Source organism: Phyllopteryx taeniolatus, chromosome 14 (assembly GCF_024500385.1).
Source record: "Phyllopteryx taeniolatus isolate TA_2022b chromosome 14, UOR_Ptae_1.2, whole genome shotgun sequence".
In the NCBI taxonomy this organism is placed as follows: domain Eukaryota; kingdom Metazoa; phylum Chordata; class Actinopteri; order Syngnathiformes; family Syngnathidae; genus Phyllopteryx; species Phyllopteryx taeniolatus.
The window spans coordinates 2,135,743-2,148,559 of NC_084515.1; the positions used below are offsets into that span (position 1 = coordinate 2,135,743).

Consider the following 12,817-nt stretch of genomic DNA (forward strand, 5'->3'; position numbering starts at 1 on the left):
ACAAGTGTCGCTAAGAGCTAGCCTTGTCCAGATGTGGCCTACTGACCCTCGACGCAGTTGGTGGAGAAGAAGCAGATGTTGCGGGTCTCCAGGGGGTTGTCGTGCGTGAAGTCAGGAGAGCGAGTCTGGGGCTCTGACTCACCGGTCAGCGACGAGTTGTCCACCTTTGGAAGGAAATGCGGTGACATATGGTAATACATTTGTCAGGTCAAAACACAAGTACATAAATAAAAGAACATTATTATAATTGTTTTTGCTGTAATCCTTCATAATTTAACCTAAAAAACAACAAAAAAATTTAGCAAATCGAATACATTTTATATATTTTAATCAGAATAATAATCACCTTTATTGGCCAAGTATGTTAAAAGACACAAGAAATTTCTTTCGGTAGTTGGAGCCACTTTAGTATGACAAAAAACAGTCACTATGACAAAATAAACATAAAAACATAAGTACAGAGAAACATTGAGCAATGAAACGGTACCAGTAATGTGGTAATGCTGAAACAATGACAATTGGGCAAATGATGCAAAGTCCTGAGAGTCATCAAGCAATTTAAAGTGACAATTTAAAGTGAGGCGGCACGGTTGCCGACTGGTTAGAGCGTCTGCCTCGCAGTTCTGAGGACCGGGGTTCCGCCTGTGTGGAGTTTGCATGTTCACCCCCGTGCCTGCGTGGGTTTTCTCCGGGCACTCCGGTTTCCTCCCACATCCCAAAAAACATGCATGCTAGGTTAATTGACAACTCTAAATTGCCCGTAGGTGTGAATGTGAGTGCGAATGGTTGTTTGTTCAGGGTTCAGGGTGTACCCTGCCTCCTCCCCGATGATAGCTGGGATAGGCTCCAGCATGCCCGCAACCCTAGTGAGGAGAAGCGGCTCAGAAAATGGATGAATTTAAAGTGACTAGTCGTGCAATAGTGTAATACAATGACAACTGTGCAAATATTGCAGAGTCCTCAAGCACGTAAGGGACCAGTAGTAACCAACAACAGTTATGCAAATAACGCAGAGTGACGAAGCTACTGTAAGGAGTACAGTAATAATGTAAAAATTGGCAACATGTCACAATGGATTGCTCAGTCAACTGTTTAAGAAGTTAATGGAAAGAGGGAAGAAGCTATTGGAATCGCTGCTGGTTTGAGTTTGCCTTATTCGATAGCGCCTACCTGAGGGAAGGAGGTGTTGTCGATTTAAAAATTATTTTGTTGACTTCATAATGTGTTTCTGAAAGATCCATTTTAACCTCATAGTGAAACAAAAAAAAATAATAAAAAAGACCAAAGAAAAAAAATGTTTTTAATTAAATATTTGTCATACATTTGAGTATTGGGTCACTGATAGTGTAGAGGTACACTCACCTGATTTTGGTGCGGGCAGCGTGGGTTCAGTTCCCACTCAGTGACCGTGTGAATGTGAGTGCGAATGGTTGTCCGTGTCTATATGTGCCCTGAGACTGACTGACAACCAGTTCAGGTTGTAGGCGGCTGGGATAGGCTCCAGTGCCCCGTGACCCTAACCAGCATAAGCGGTGTTGAAAATGGATGGATGGATGGATTTTAGTGTTGATGTTAAAAACAATTAAAAGTATTTATGGCATCCTTCTAATGACAGAATTAAACAAAACAAAAATACGATGAATCAAATACAAAATTAGGTAAGTCGCTTTTTTTTCCAATTTTTCCATTACTATTAAATACTGGGCGGCACGGTGGACGACTGGTTAGAGCGTCTGCCTCACAGTTCTGAGGACCGGGGTTCAATCCCTGGCCCCGCCTGTGTGGAGTTTGCATGTTCTCCCCGTGCCTGCATGGGTTTTCTCCAGGCACTCCGGTTTCCTCCCACATCCCAAAAACATGTATGGTAGGTTAAGTGAAGACTCTAAATTGCCCTTAGGTGTGAATGTGAGTGCAAATGGCTGTTTGTTTATGTGTGCCCTGCGATTGGCTGGCAACCAGTTCAGGGTGTACGGCCCCTCCTGCCCGAAGATAGCTGGGATAGGCTCCAGCAGTCCCGCGACCCTTGTGAGGATAAGCGGCTCAGTAAATGGATGGATGGATGGATGGAAGGATATTATATACTGTATATATTTTTTATATTGTTGGGAAAAAAACAACAACACAAAATACTTTATTGTTAATGGATATACAATATAAATCATGCATACTGTCTTTCTTGTCAAGCTCTATCCCTGTGTTTTATCATCTTGGAATCGAGAGTAAAAAGAGCAGCCGTAATTCCAGGCTCCTCCCTGCCTCTCCTCCTTACCTTACATCCGCTGGCAGCGATGACTCGCAGGTCGGCCGGGATGCGATCCCCGGCTTTGATCTCCACCAGATCTCCCTGCACCACCAGCTCGGCGTCAATCTGCACTTTTCCTCCCTCGCGGATCACCATAGCTTGCTGGGAAAGACGGGGAAAAGAAATTAGTCTGACGAAGGACTTTTCCCTCCATTTAATTCCCCGCCACTCACCTGAGGCACCATCTTCTTGAAGGAGTCCATGATCCGCGAGCTCTTGGCCTCTTGGTAGTACGAGAAACAGCCCGTAATGATGACCACGGAGGCCAGGACGACGCCCAGGTACAGCTATGGAGTAACAGTAACACGCTTTTAAAACTGAACTTAAAATCGTCATTTGATTTCTTTTCACATTGTTTCCAGGTATCTTTGGTCAAAATACTCCGAGGATAAAGAATTATAGACATATTTTTACAGCATATTTCTTGCCATGATGGTATTGGCTTGTTTTAGGGGGCGGATCTGTCTTGTGCAGTGCGCCAGCCGTCATACCGCCTCACATAATGCTAGATCTCGATTGGCTGATAAATTAATAAATTAGTTCAATTAAATTTTAGGAAAAAATACCATAATAATTACGAAGAAATTATTTAAATGACATTGCAGTACAATTAAAACATTTTATTACATTTTTAATAAAAAACTAGAAACATAACAAAATAAAACAAAATTACATAATAATTAGAAAAACGTTAAGAATATATATTTTTACAAAATAATGAAATAAAACTAACTTAAATAAAATTTAAAGAATAATTACAAATAAAATAATTTATTTAAATGGCTTAAACTATACCTTGTTAATAATATAAACTAGAAACATAACAAAATAAAAATAAACTATTTAAAATTAGAATAAAGCGAAAATATATACAACCGGTTCAGGGTGTACCCCGCCTCTCGACCGAAGATAGCTGGGATAGGCGCCAGCAGCCCGCAACCCTACTGAGGATAAGTGGTGAAGAAAATGGATTGATGGATGAAAATATATATTTTACAATATATATATATTTTTTACATTTTTAAAGGTTAAATAAGAAAGAAAGAAAGAAAGAAAGAAAAATATCATTAAATCAACAAAATAAATATTTTATTTTGTTGATTTAATGATTACATTTGCGGCACGGTAGCCGACTGTACCGTAGTGATGTCACGGCATGGCCATAAATCAAAGCACATGTTGCTAAGCGTCCAATCATACTGCTCACATATTTACGTACGTTATATATTTGGGGATTGCAGGGATATGTGAATGCTTGCTTCAATCCAATCTCTGATGAAAAATGATTTAAAAGCAAGAGAGTCCTCATGTGCAGCACGGTGGCTGACTGGTTAAAGCGTCTACCTCACAGTTCTGACGAGTGGGTTTCAATCCCCGGCTGCGTCTGTGTGGAGTTTGCATGTTCTCCCTGTGCCTGCGCGGGTTTTCGCCGGGCACTCCGGTTTTCCTCCCACATCCCAAAAAACATGCAATTGCCTGTAGGTGTGAATGTGAGTGCGAATGGTTGTTTGTTTGTATGTGCCCTGTGATTGGCTGGCAACCAGTTCAGGGTGTCCCCCGCCTCCTGCCCGATGACAGCTGGGATAGGCTCCAGCATGCCCACGACCCTAGTGAGGAGAAGCGGCTCAGAAAATGGATGGATGGAGTCGTCATGTTCTATTCCAGTCGTTTTGGACGCTGCGTTCAAGGTCTTGAGTCTGAGTCAAAGAAGAGAGACATCGGCCACCCGGAGATACTTTTTCATGTGTCTCAACATGAAGTGTTTCTCATATTTATGGTGAACATCTTCACAACACTCCTGCCAGCTGCTGCCTTCATGAAGCCAATGTCCTGGAACATCAAATCCCTCTCGAAAAGTATGCTTCTTTCATTTTTTGTGTTTATTGAACAGCGACGACACACTCAGCGGACGTGTAAAAACCCATCGGAGCGAGAAAGACATTTGTTTCCATGGAATACGGCTTGTCACTTCAGCTTCTTGGTGATGCGTCCCCTGAATGTCTCGTTTACTTCATCTCACTCATGGGGAGTGTCATGCTGCATTCGATAAAAATCTGAAATGTCAGACAAGCCACAATTGGGGGTAAATCAATGTAATGCAACTTCTCAGAGAGCAAAATGTTACGTTCGATAAATTAGATAACAATACTGTTTTAATATACTACTAATAATACTGTTCATAAGATAAGTAATTTGGAAATGTTAAATTCCCCAGTTTTATGGAACACAGCATTATTCCAGGCCTTTGAGAAGGTCAGGGGCATCTTTAATAGAATTTTGGAAAATGTGCCAAAAAACGTATTTTTCAAGTCCACAAAAACCTAGCATTATGAATACAGCACCTTAACTTATGGGTTTTTCCATCGCTTGGCTGATTTTGATGTCTTGAGTTAAAAGCAAAAATTTGAGATACGAGTGCGCTTCAGACCCCCACTGTTAGATGGCAGCAGCAATATTCGTCAACCATCGTTTCCCATTGCGTTTCTTTTGCAGTGGAAGGACAATACCAGTTGGTGGCGCTAATGCACCATTAACCTGGTTTGCCAACCGGCAATATTCCATAAAAAAAAAAAGGAAGAACAATACATTAGGTACAGTCATGGTTTGTGCTCGCATTTTCCGTGTTTTCAGGTTATGCCGTTATGTGTTTTTATACAGTACAAATTTGGCTGTGTATGTTTGTCTTACCAACATAACTCAAAAGCTACGCCATCAATTTCCATAGGATGTTACATTTGTAAATTTTTATCATTGTCAAAATGTATTGTCTACTTGCTTTCGGAACATAAACTTTTTAGGTTAAATTATTGTAAGTTACGATTTTATCTGCATATGTTTGTGTCTTACAAACATAACTCAAAAATTACTGAACCAAATTTCACTGAGTTTCCATCCATCCATCCATTTTCCGTACCGCTTAACCTTACTAGGGTAGCGGGCGTGCTTGAGCCTATCCCAGCTATCTTTGCACGAGAGGCGGGGTACACACCAATGGGCAATTTAGAGTCTTCAATAAACCTGCCACGCATGGTTTTGATGCAGATGTCCTAACTAGTTGGCCACCGTGCGGCCTTCATTGAGTTTAAGTTTTTTAAATACCGTTAACTGCAAAGATTCCCTTCTTAATTTGTCTCTCGTTTTCCTTTCACTCCTTATTCAAAGTTTTTAGTAACTTTATGATGCTAGCAAATTTATCTGTCAATCTATAGACATACAGGGGGTGCAGAAAGTATTCAGACCCCCTTAAACTTTTGACTCTTTGTTATATTGCAGCCATTTGCTAAAATCATTTATTTTTGTTTCCTCATTAATGTACACACAGCACCCCATATTGACATTAAAAAAAACGGAAAATGGAATTGTTGCAATTTTTGCAGATTTATTAAAAAAGAAAAACTGAAATATCACACAACTATAAGTATTCAGACCCTTTGCTGTGACACTCATATATTTAACTCGGGTGCTGTCCATTTCTTCTGATCATCCTTGAGATGGTTCTACGCCTTCATTGGAGTCCAGCTGTGTTTGATTATACAGATTGGACTTGATTAGGAAAGCCACACCCCTGTCTATATAAGACCTTACAGGTCACAGTGCATGTCAGAGCAAATGAGAATCATGGTCAAAGGTCTTGCCTGAAGAGCTCAGAGACAGAATTGTAGCAAGGCACAGATCTGGCCAAGGTTACAAAAACATTTCTGCTGCACTTAAGGTTCCTAAGAGCACAGTGGCCTCCATAATCCTTAAATGGAAGACGTTTGAGATGACCAGAACCCTTCCTAGTGCTGGCCGCCTGGCCAAACTGAGCAATCGAGGGAGAAGAGCCTTGGTGAGAGAGGTAAAGAAGAACCCAAAGATCACTGTGGCTGAGCTCCAGAGATGCATTCGGGAAATGGAAGAAAGTTCTAGAAAGTCAACCATTACTGCAGCCCTCTACCAGTCGGGGCTTTATGGCAGAGTGGCCCGACAGAAGCCTCTCCTCAGTGCAAGACACATGAAAGCCCACATGGAGTTTGCTAAAAAAACACCTGAAGGACTCCAAGATGGGGATAAATAAGATTCTCTGGTCTGATGAGACCAAGATAGAACTTATTGGCCTTAATTCTAAGCGGTATGTGTAGAGAAAACCAGGCACTGCTCATCACCTGTCCAATACAGTCCCAACAGTGAACCACGGTTTTGGCAGCATCATGCTGTGGGGGTGTTTTTCAGCTGCAGGGACAGGACGACTGGTTGCAATCGCAGGAAAGATGAATGTGGCCAAGGCACAGGGATATCCTGGTTGAAAACCTTCTCCAGAGTCCTCAGGACCTCAGACTAGGCCGAAGGTTCACCTTCCAACAAGACAATGACCTTAAGCACACAGCTAAAATAACGAAGGAGTAGCTTCAGAACAACTTCGTGACAGTTCTTGAATGGCCCAGCCAGAGCCCTGACTTAGACCCAATTGAGCATCACCATCCAACCTGACAGAACTGGAGAGGATCTGCAAGGAGGAATGGCAGAGGATCCCCAAATCCAGGTGTGAAAACCTTGTTGCATCATTCCCAAAAAGATTCATGGCTATATTAGATCAAAAGGGTGCTTCTACTAAATACTGAGCAAAGGGTCAAAATATTTATGGCTGTGTGATATTTCCGTTTTTCTTTTTTTAATAAATCTGCAAAAATTTCAACAATTCAGTTTTTTTCTGTCAATATTGGGTGCTGTGTGTACATTTAATGAGGAAAATTATTTACTTAAATGATTTTAGCAAATGGCTGCAATATAACAAAGCGTGAAAACTTTAAGGGGGTCTGAATACTTTCCGTACCCACTGTATATGTAATATATATATATATATATACACACACACACACACACACACACACACAGCGGCTGAAATAAATATTTAACACGTGACCATTTTTCTCACTAAATATACTTGTACTTCCGAAAATGCTATTGACCTGAACATTTCACCAGATGTTGGGAAAACCCCAAGTAATCCATTCATACAATGGAAGTAGAACAAATAAGCTCAGAAATTAAATTGTGTGTAAAAATGTGAAATTACACAGGGAAAAAGTATTGAACACATGAAGAAAGGGAGGTGCAAAAAGGCACGGAAAATCAAGACAACACCTAAAATCTATCAATCATCAAACAGCAATCCAGCCCTTGTCAGTGCAAATGAATATATGCTGGTTCAGTCTTAATTGATTGCCTACAAAAAGGTCTCATTGCCAACGTGTGAGTCAAGACACATCTCAAAATGGGTAAGAGCAGAGAGCTGTCTCAAGACCATCGCAACGTAATTGTTGGAAAACATAACGATGGCATTGGTTACAGGCGCATATCTAATCTTCTGAATGTTTCAGTGAGCACTGTTGGGGCCATAATACGTAAGTGGAAAACCAATCATACCACCATTAATTTGCCTCGATCAGGTGTTCCTCTGAAGATTTTTGACAGAGGAGTGCAAAGAATAATCAGAAGAGTTGTCCAAAAGCCAAGGACCACCTGTGGAGAGCTTCCAAAAGACCTGGAATTAGCAGGTACTGTCGTCACAAGGAAAGCAGTGAGTAATGTACTCCGCCGCCATGGCCTGTATGCACGCTCACCACGCAAGATCCCATTGCTGGAAGAAAAAAGGTGGACATTTCAGCAAGATAATGATCCAAAACATACTGCCAAGGAAACTCTCAATTGGTTTCAAAGAAGAAAAAATAAAGCTGCCTCAGCCAATCACCTGACTTGAATACAATTGAAAATCTATGGAAAGAACTGAAACTCAAGGTCCATAAAAGAAGCCCACGGAACCTTCAAGATTTGAAGACTGCTTGTGTGGAGGAATGGGCCAAAATCACACCAGCGCAATACATGCGACTGGTTTCTTCATACAGGAGGCGTCTTGAAGCTGTCATTGCAAACAAAGGCTTTTGTACAAAGTATTAAATAAATACTAGTTGGCATGTTCAATACTTTTTCCCTGTGTCATTTCACAGTATTACACACAACTTAATTTTTGATCTTATTTATTCTACTTTCTTTGTTCGTATGGATTACTTGGGTTGTTAATAGCACCTTTGGAAACATATTTAATGAGAAAATGGTGATGTGTTAAATACTTATTTCAGCCGCTGTATATAAAAATCGCAGGTTTGTTTGTTATGATTTTGCAAAGGCAAAAGGTTCAGATTTGTCCTGCGTCTTTTGTGTCTTACCGACATAAATTAAAAGTTACTCAACAAAAAAGTCTACAAAGTTTATTTTGGGATTTTTTTTGTATTTAGGACAGCAGACATTAGTGCCACCTGCAGATCCCAAAGGCTTTCTGGCTGTGTCTTACCAGTAGAACTTACAAGCTTCTCTCAACTCTAACCATTCTTATTGGAAAATGAACCCGTAAAAACATTGTAGTGTTGAAATGTTGAAACATTATCAAAGCATCTGTCAGCTGCGTGTAAATACGCCACACGTCTTATTAGCGCTAATACGTGCTCAGATGAGGCGTGGGCTGTTCATCTGATGGCGGAGGAGCCGACCCGTGCATTATGAATGCGCAGAAAGTGATGGAGCTGCGTGCGGCAGAACACAAGTCGCCCGCCGAATATGGCGAGATGGCAATCGCGGGGGAGATTAACGTTATCGGCGCCGCGCACGCCTGCATCCGATTCGCCTCGCCCCCCCCTCGCGACCCGCTCCATTATGCAATGCCGCTAAACGCTGAATAATGGTTGCGTAATGACCGGCGGCCATAAAACGCACTATGGATGGCCACTCGGCTCCATTTGCTGGAGTATTTAAGCGGGCTAACGCAGCGAAGTGAGGGATGCATGTCTTCTATCCCTGGGGGAGGCATCCATTATACGTTTGCTGATGCGCTATTCGAACCTGGTTGTGTTTTAGATGCATTCCTTTTGTACAGGACTGTCGACAAGAGGGAGGTTCAGGGAGGTCTGATCCATTCTGGTTTTGGTCTGTATCACGTTAAGACTTGAGCAGAAGTGAACCGAACCGCACCAGCAGCGTTCACTTGCTAGAGGACCAAGACCACAGCAGTCCACTTGTGTTCAAACTTGACCAAATGAACTGTTTCAGAGTTTGTTTTAACCGAACCACACCTGAGTCCTGTAAAAGTAGAATTTGCAACACAACAAGGTGGAAGTTCTGACATCTGACATTCACTTATTTGGTGCATACCAAGGTTCCGATGATGGCGTTCACCACACCAAAGGTCCTTTTAATCAAACCAAACCGGACAAGTGTGAACACAGAATTTAATTATATGGTCCAGATGGAGATAAACCGTGACAAGAGGGTGGTTAAGATGTCTGGTCCATGTCTTTGGTCCATATCGATTTAAGGCTTGAGCAGGCAAAGCCAAACCGGACAAATGTGAACACAGAATTCGGTTACCTGGTCCAGATGAAAATATGCTGCAACTAGAGGGTGGTTCAGATGTCTGGTCCATGTTTTTGTTCCATATCTTGTTCACAATTGAGCAGAAGTGAACCAAACTGCACCCAAGTTCACTCGCTAGAGGACTCAGACCAAATGTGTTCGCTTTTTTTCACTCTTGACCAAATGAACAGCACCAGTTCCTTTTTTAGTTAGTTTTAACCGAACCACACCTGACAAATGTGAACACAAAATTTGGATGGAGATATGCCGCAACGAGAGGGCAGTTCATCATCTAGAGGACCTAAACCACCCAAGTCAGCGTACCTGGGTTTGGAGGATAGTGTTCACACTTGACCAAATAAAGCACACCAGAGTTCCTTTTAATCAAAACAAACCAGACAAGTGTGAACACGAAATTTGGTTCTCTGGTCCAGACGGAGATATGTCGTGAGAAGAAGGGGGTTCAGACAAATTGTGTTCACGCTTGAACCAAACTGCACCAGATTTCACTTGCAAGAGGAACGAAACCACCCTTGTCTGTTTCGTTGGTGCACACCAGGGTTCGGATGATAGGATTCACATTGAAATGAAACAAATGAACCGCATCAGAGTTTGTTTAACTGAATCAATCCTGACAAGTGTGAGCATAAAATTTGTTCTTCTGGCCCAAACGGAGATATACAGTATGCGGTCAGATATCTGGTCTGTGTCTTTGTCAAACATCAATAATTTTCTATTGGATGGCATCAGGTAGTAACGAGGGGCACGCAGTGTACGTGTTGTGCCCGCAGGGTCTCACGTTGTCATTGGGCGGCTCGTCCTCGTAGGCCACCTGGATGCTGTAGGCCAGGAAGCAGAGAACGGCGCCGATCCACAGCAGGATGGAGAAGCCGCCGAACAGCTGGCGGCAGAACTTGACCCACTCGGGCGTGGTGGGCGGCGGTGTCAGGGCGTTTGGCCCATCCCTGGCCAGAACCTCAGTGGCTTTAGCATTGGTGAGGCCCTGCGAGAAAGAGGAGAAAGAAGAAGACTATCAGAGTGGCAGAGGTGGCAAAAGTGTTCACACGCAATAATAATAATAATCAACACCTGTACTTAAAGTAAAAAAGTACAGACTCTGAAATGTACTTAAGCACAAAAGTAAAAATTTATTTATTTTCAAAACTTGGCACAATGAAAAAAACTCACATAAAATAGTTTACCTCTTTAATTAACTTAAATGGGAAAGAAGAGAAAAAAAATCATGTTACGTGTCATTTTTTTTCTTAAACCAAGTGCATTGGCCTAACTTTTATGCTAGCAAACTAATGCATTTTCATTGTTTTGCTAACTCTGTGAACTGTGTAACAAAAAATGCTGCAGTAGCTTATGATAACAACTGAAAAAATAAACTTGTGAATCCGCCCCATTTTCGCAATTCTGCATTCGCGCATTCACCGATTCATAGATGATTTTTTTTGAATCTATCCTCCATTATTTGCTAGAAAAACTCCCCTGTTCCCTGTTTTTGTTCTCAGGCCAAAACTACAAAATTATTACTTTGGCACCATCTGGTGGCATCTTGGTGCCAAGGAACTGTTTAAGTGAGTTGAGGAACTTCATTTGGACCAAAGTAGTCCTTTGCTGCCATATTGTGGCATCTATATGCAAAGAGTACAAACCTTTTATTGGGGTGTCAAATACAGATTTTCACAATTCGCAGCAGGGCAATGTCCCCGCAAATTATATATATTTTTTTAATAAAGAAAAATTGCAATGAACCGCATAAAAACATAATAAAACATAATAAATGAGAATGCAAAGAAATAACCTAGTTTTATGAAGTGTAATTACTGTACATTGAGACAAGCTGAGTCTCAACTGTAGTATTAGATGTGTTCCTTTAAGGGGTGTGGCCTAGTGAGTGACATCAGGAACTGCATTTCAGCATTAGGATGTAAGTTCCACCCGACTGTGGCCCCTTGTGAGTGTTCTCATTTTGTACATCGGCGACTGTGGCTCTCCTTCCCCACATGAGAGGGCATTACAGTACCTTTATTTGCTCCATTTTGTTTTTGCTTCACTCAAGCACCGGCGTACATGTATATTAAATTTTTTTGTGTCTCAGATTTTGCCTTGCCACACAAAGCAAAAAAAGAATTGTGACGGCTTGTAACTCAACAAACTCATGTACTGGGGCATTGGGAAATCAATGTACCACTGTAGAGATATACCACCTGAAAAATCTACATGAGTACAGTAACAAAGTATCTGTACTTTATTACTTTGCACCACTGTGTAGTGGAGTACTCCTGCTTGGCCCGTTTAACATCCAAAGTGTCATTAAGCAGGCGACGCTTCCCCCGCACTGTAAAACTGCTACATGTAACTTTATTGAACATTTTGTCCTGATTTTTTTCGCCTAATAAAATCAGGCGGGAAATATAGATTTGCCTCGGTCACATTGTGTGCGTGTGTGTGTATGTGTGTGTGTGTGTATGTGTGTGTGTGTGTGTGTGTGTGTGTGTGTGTGTGTGTGAGTGTGTCATACTTTGATTTGCAGACAATCCTCGTGAGAACTCATCGACTGCTTGGCTTGCGTTTTAGTGTGTCAACACATCAATTGTCTGTCTGGAAGCTCCCCGACGTTTTTTACGACAATCTCATCCGCAAAAAAAAATAAATAAATAAATAAATAAAAAAGTGTGTGTGATTGAGGGAGAAAAGATAACCAAGGTGAATGGGAACACTCTGGAGCATGGAACATACAAGTGTGGGTTTGTGTGTGTGTGTGTGTGTGCGCGTGTGTGTGCGTGTGTGTGTGTGTGTACCTTCGTAAGGTCCAGTCCATATCGCTTGCACAGGTCATCCGCTGAGATTTTGTGGTCATCCTGCAAAAAATTAAGGTCATAGTTCGACCAATCAGTTCATTGATCCCACCCACTACCGCCTCTTTGATTGGCAAATTAATCTGTTGTGTCACACGTACACTTTCCATAGCGCTTTTAGTGGTGTTTATATGGCACAGCAGCCCTGTGAAATAGTGATTAAATAATTCAAAATGCCATTAAATAATCAAAATTTCGATTGCATAAATAAAAACTCCCTTAAATTATTAAAAATGCCTTTGAATAATTAATAATGACTTAC

The 12,817-nt window shown here is 41.5% G+C and overlaps 1 protein-coding gene across 3 annotated transcripts in view; it reads right to left on the reverse strand.

The window, feature by feature from the left end:
* atp1a2a (ATPase Na+/K+ transporting subunit alpha 2a) overlaps positions 1-12,817 on the reverse strand; it is a 76,722-nt gene that overhangs the window by 57,374 nt on the left and 6,531 nt on the right. For 2 of the 3 annotated variants that reach the window (XM_061796816.1, XM_061796815.1), the window contains 5 exons: positions 12,499-12,558; positions 10,488-10,691; positions 2,476-2,589; positions 2,270-2,404; positions 47-164 (listed from right to left, as the gene is read on the reverse strand). In XM_061796816.1, coding sequence (XP_061652800.1) covers positions 47-164; positions 2,270-2,404; positions 2,476-2,589; positions 10,488-10,691; positions 12,499-12,558 — 631 coding nt within the window. Of the gene's footprint in view, positions 1-46; positions 165-2,269; positions 2,405-2,475; positions 2,590-10,487; positions 10,692-12,218; positions 12,333-12,498; positions 12,559-12,817 lie in introns of those variants that run through there. The other variant, XM_061796817.1, reaches the window with a different exon arrangement.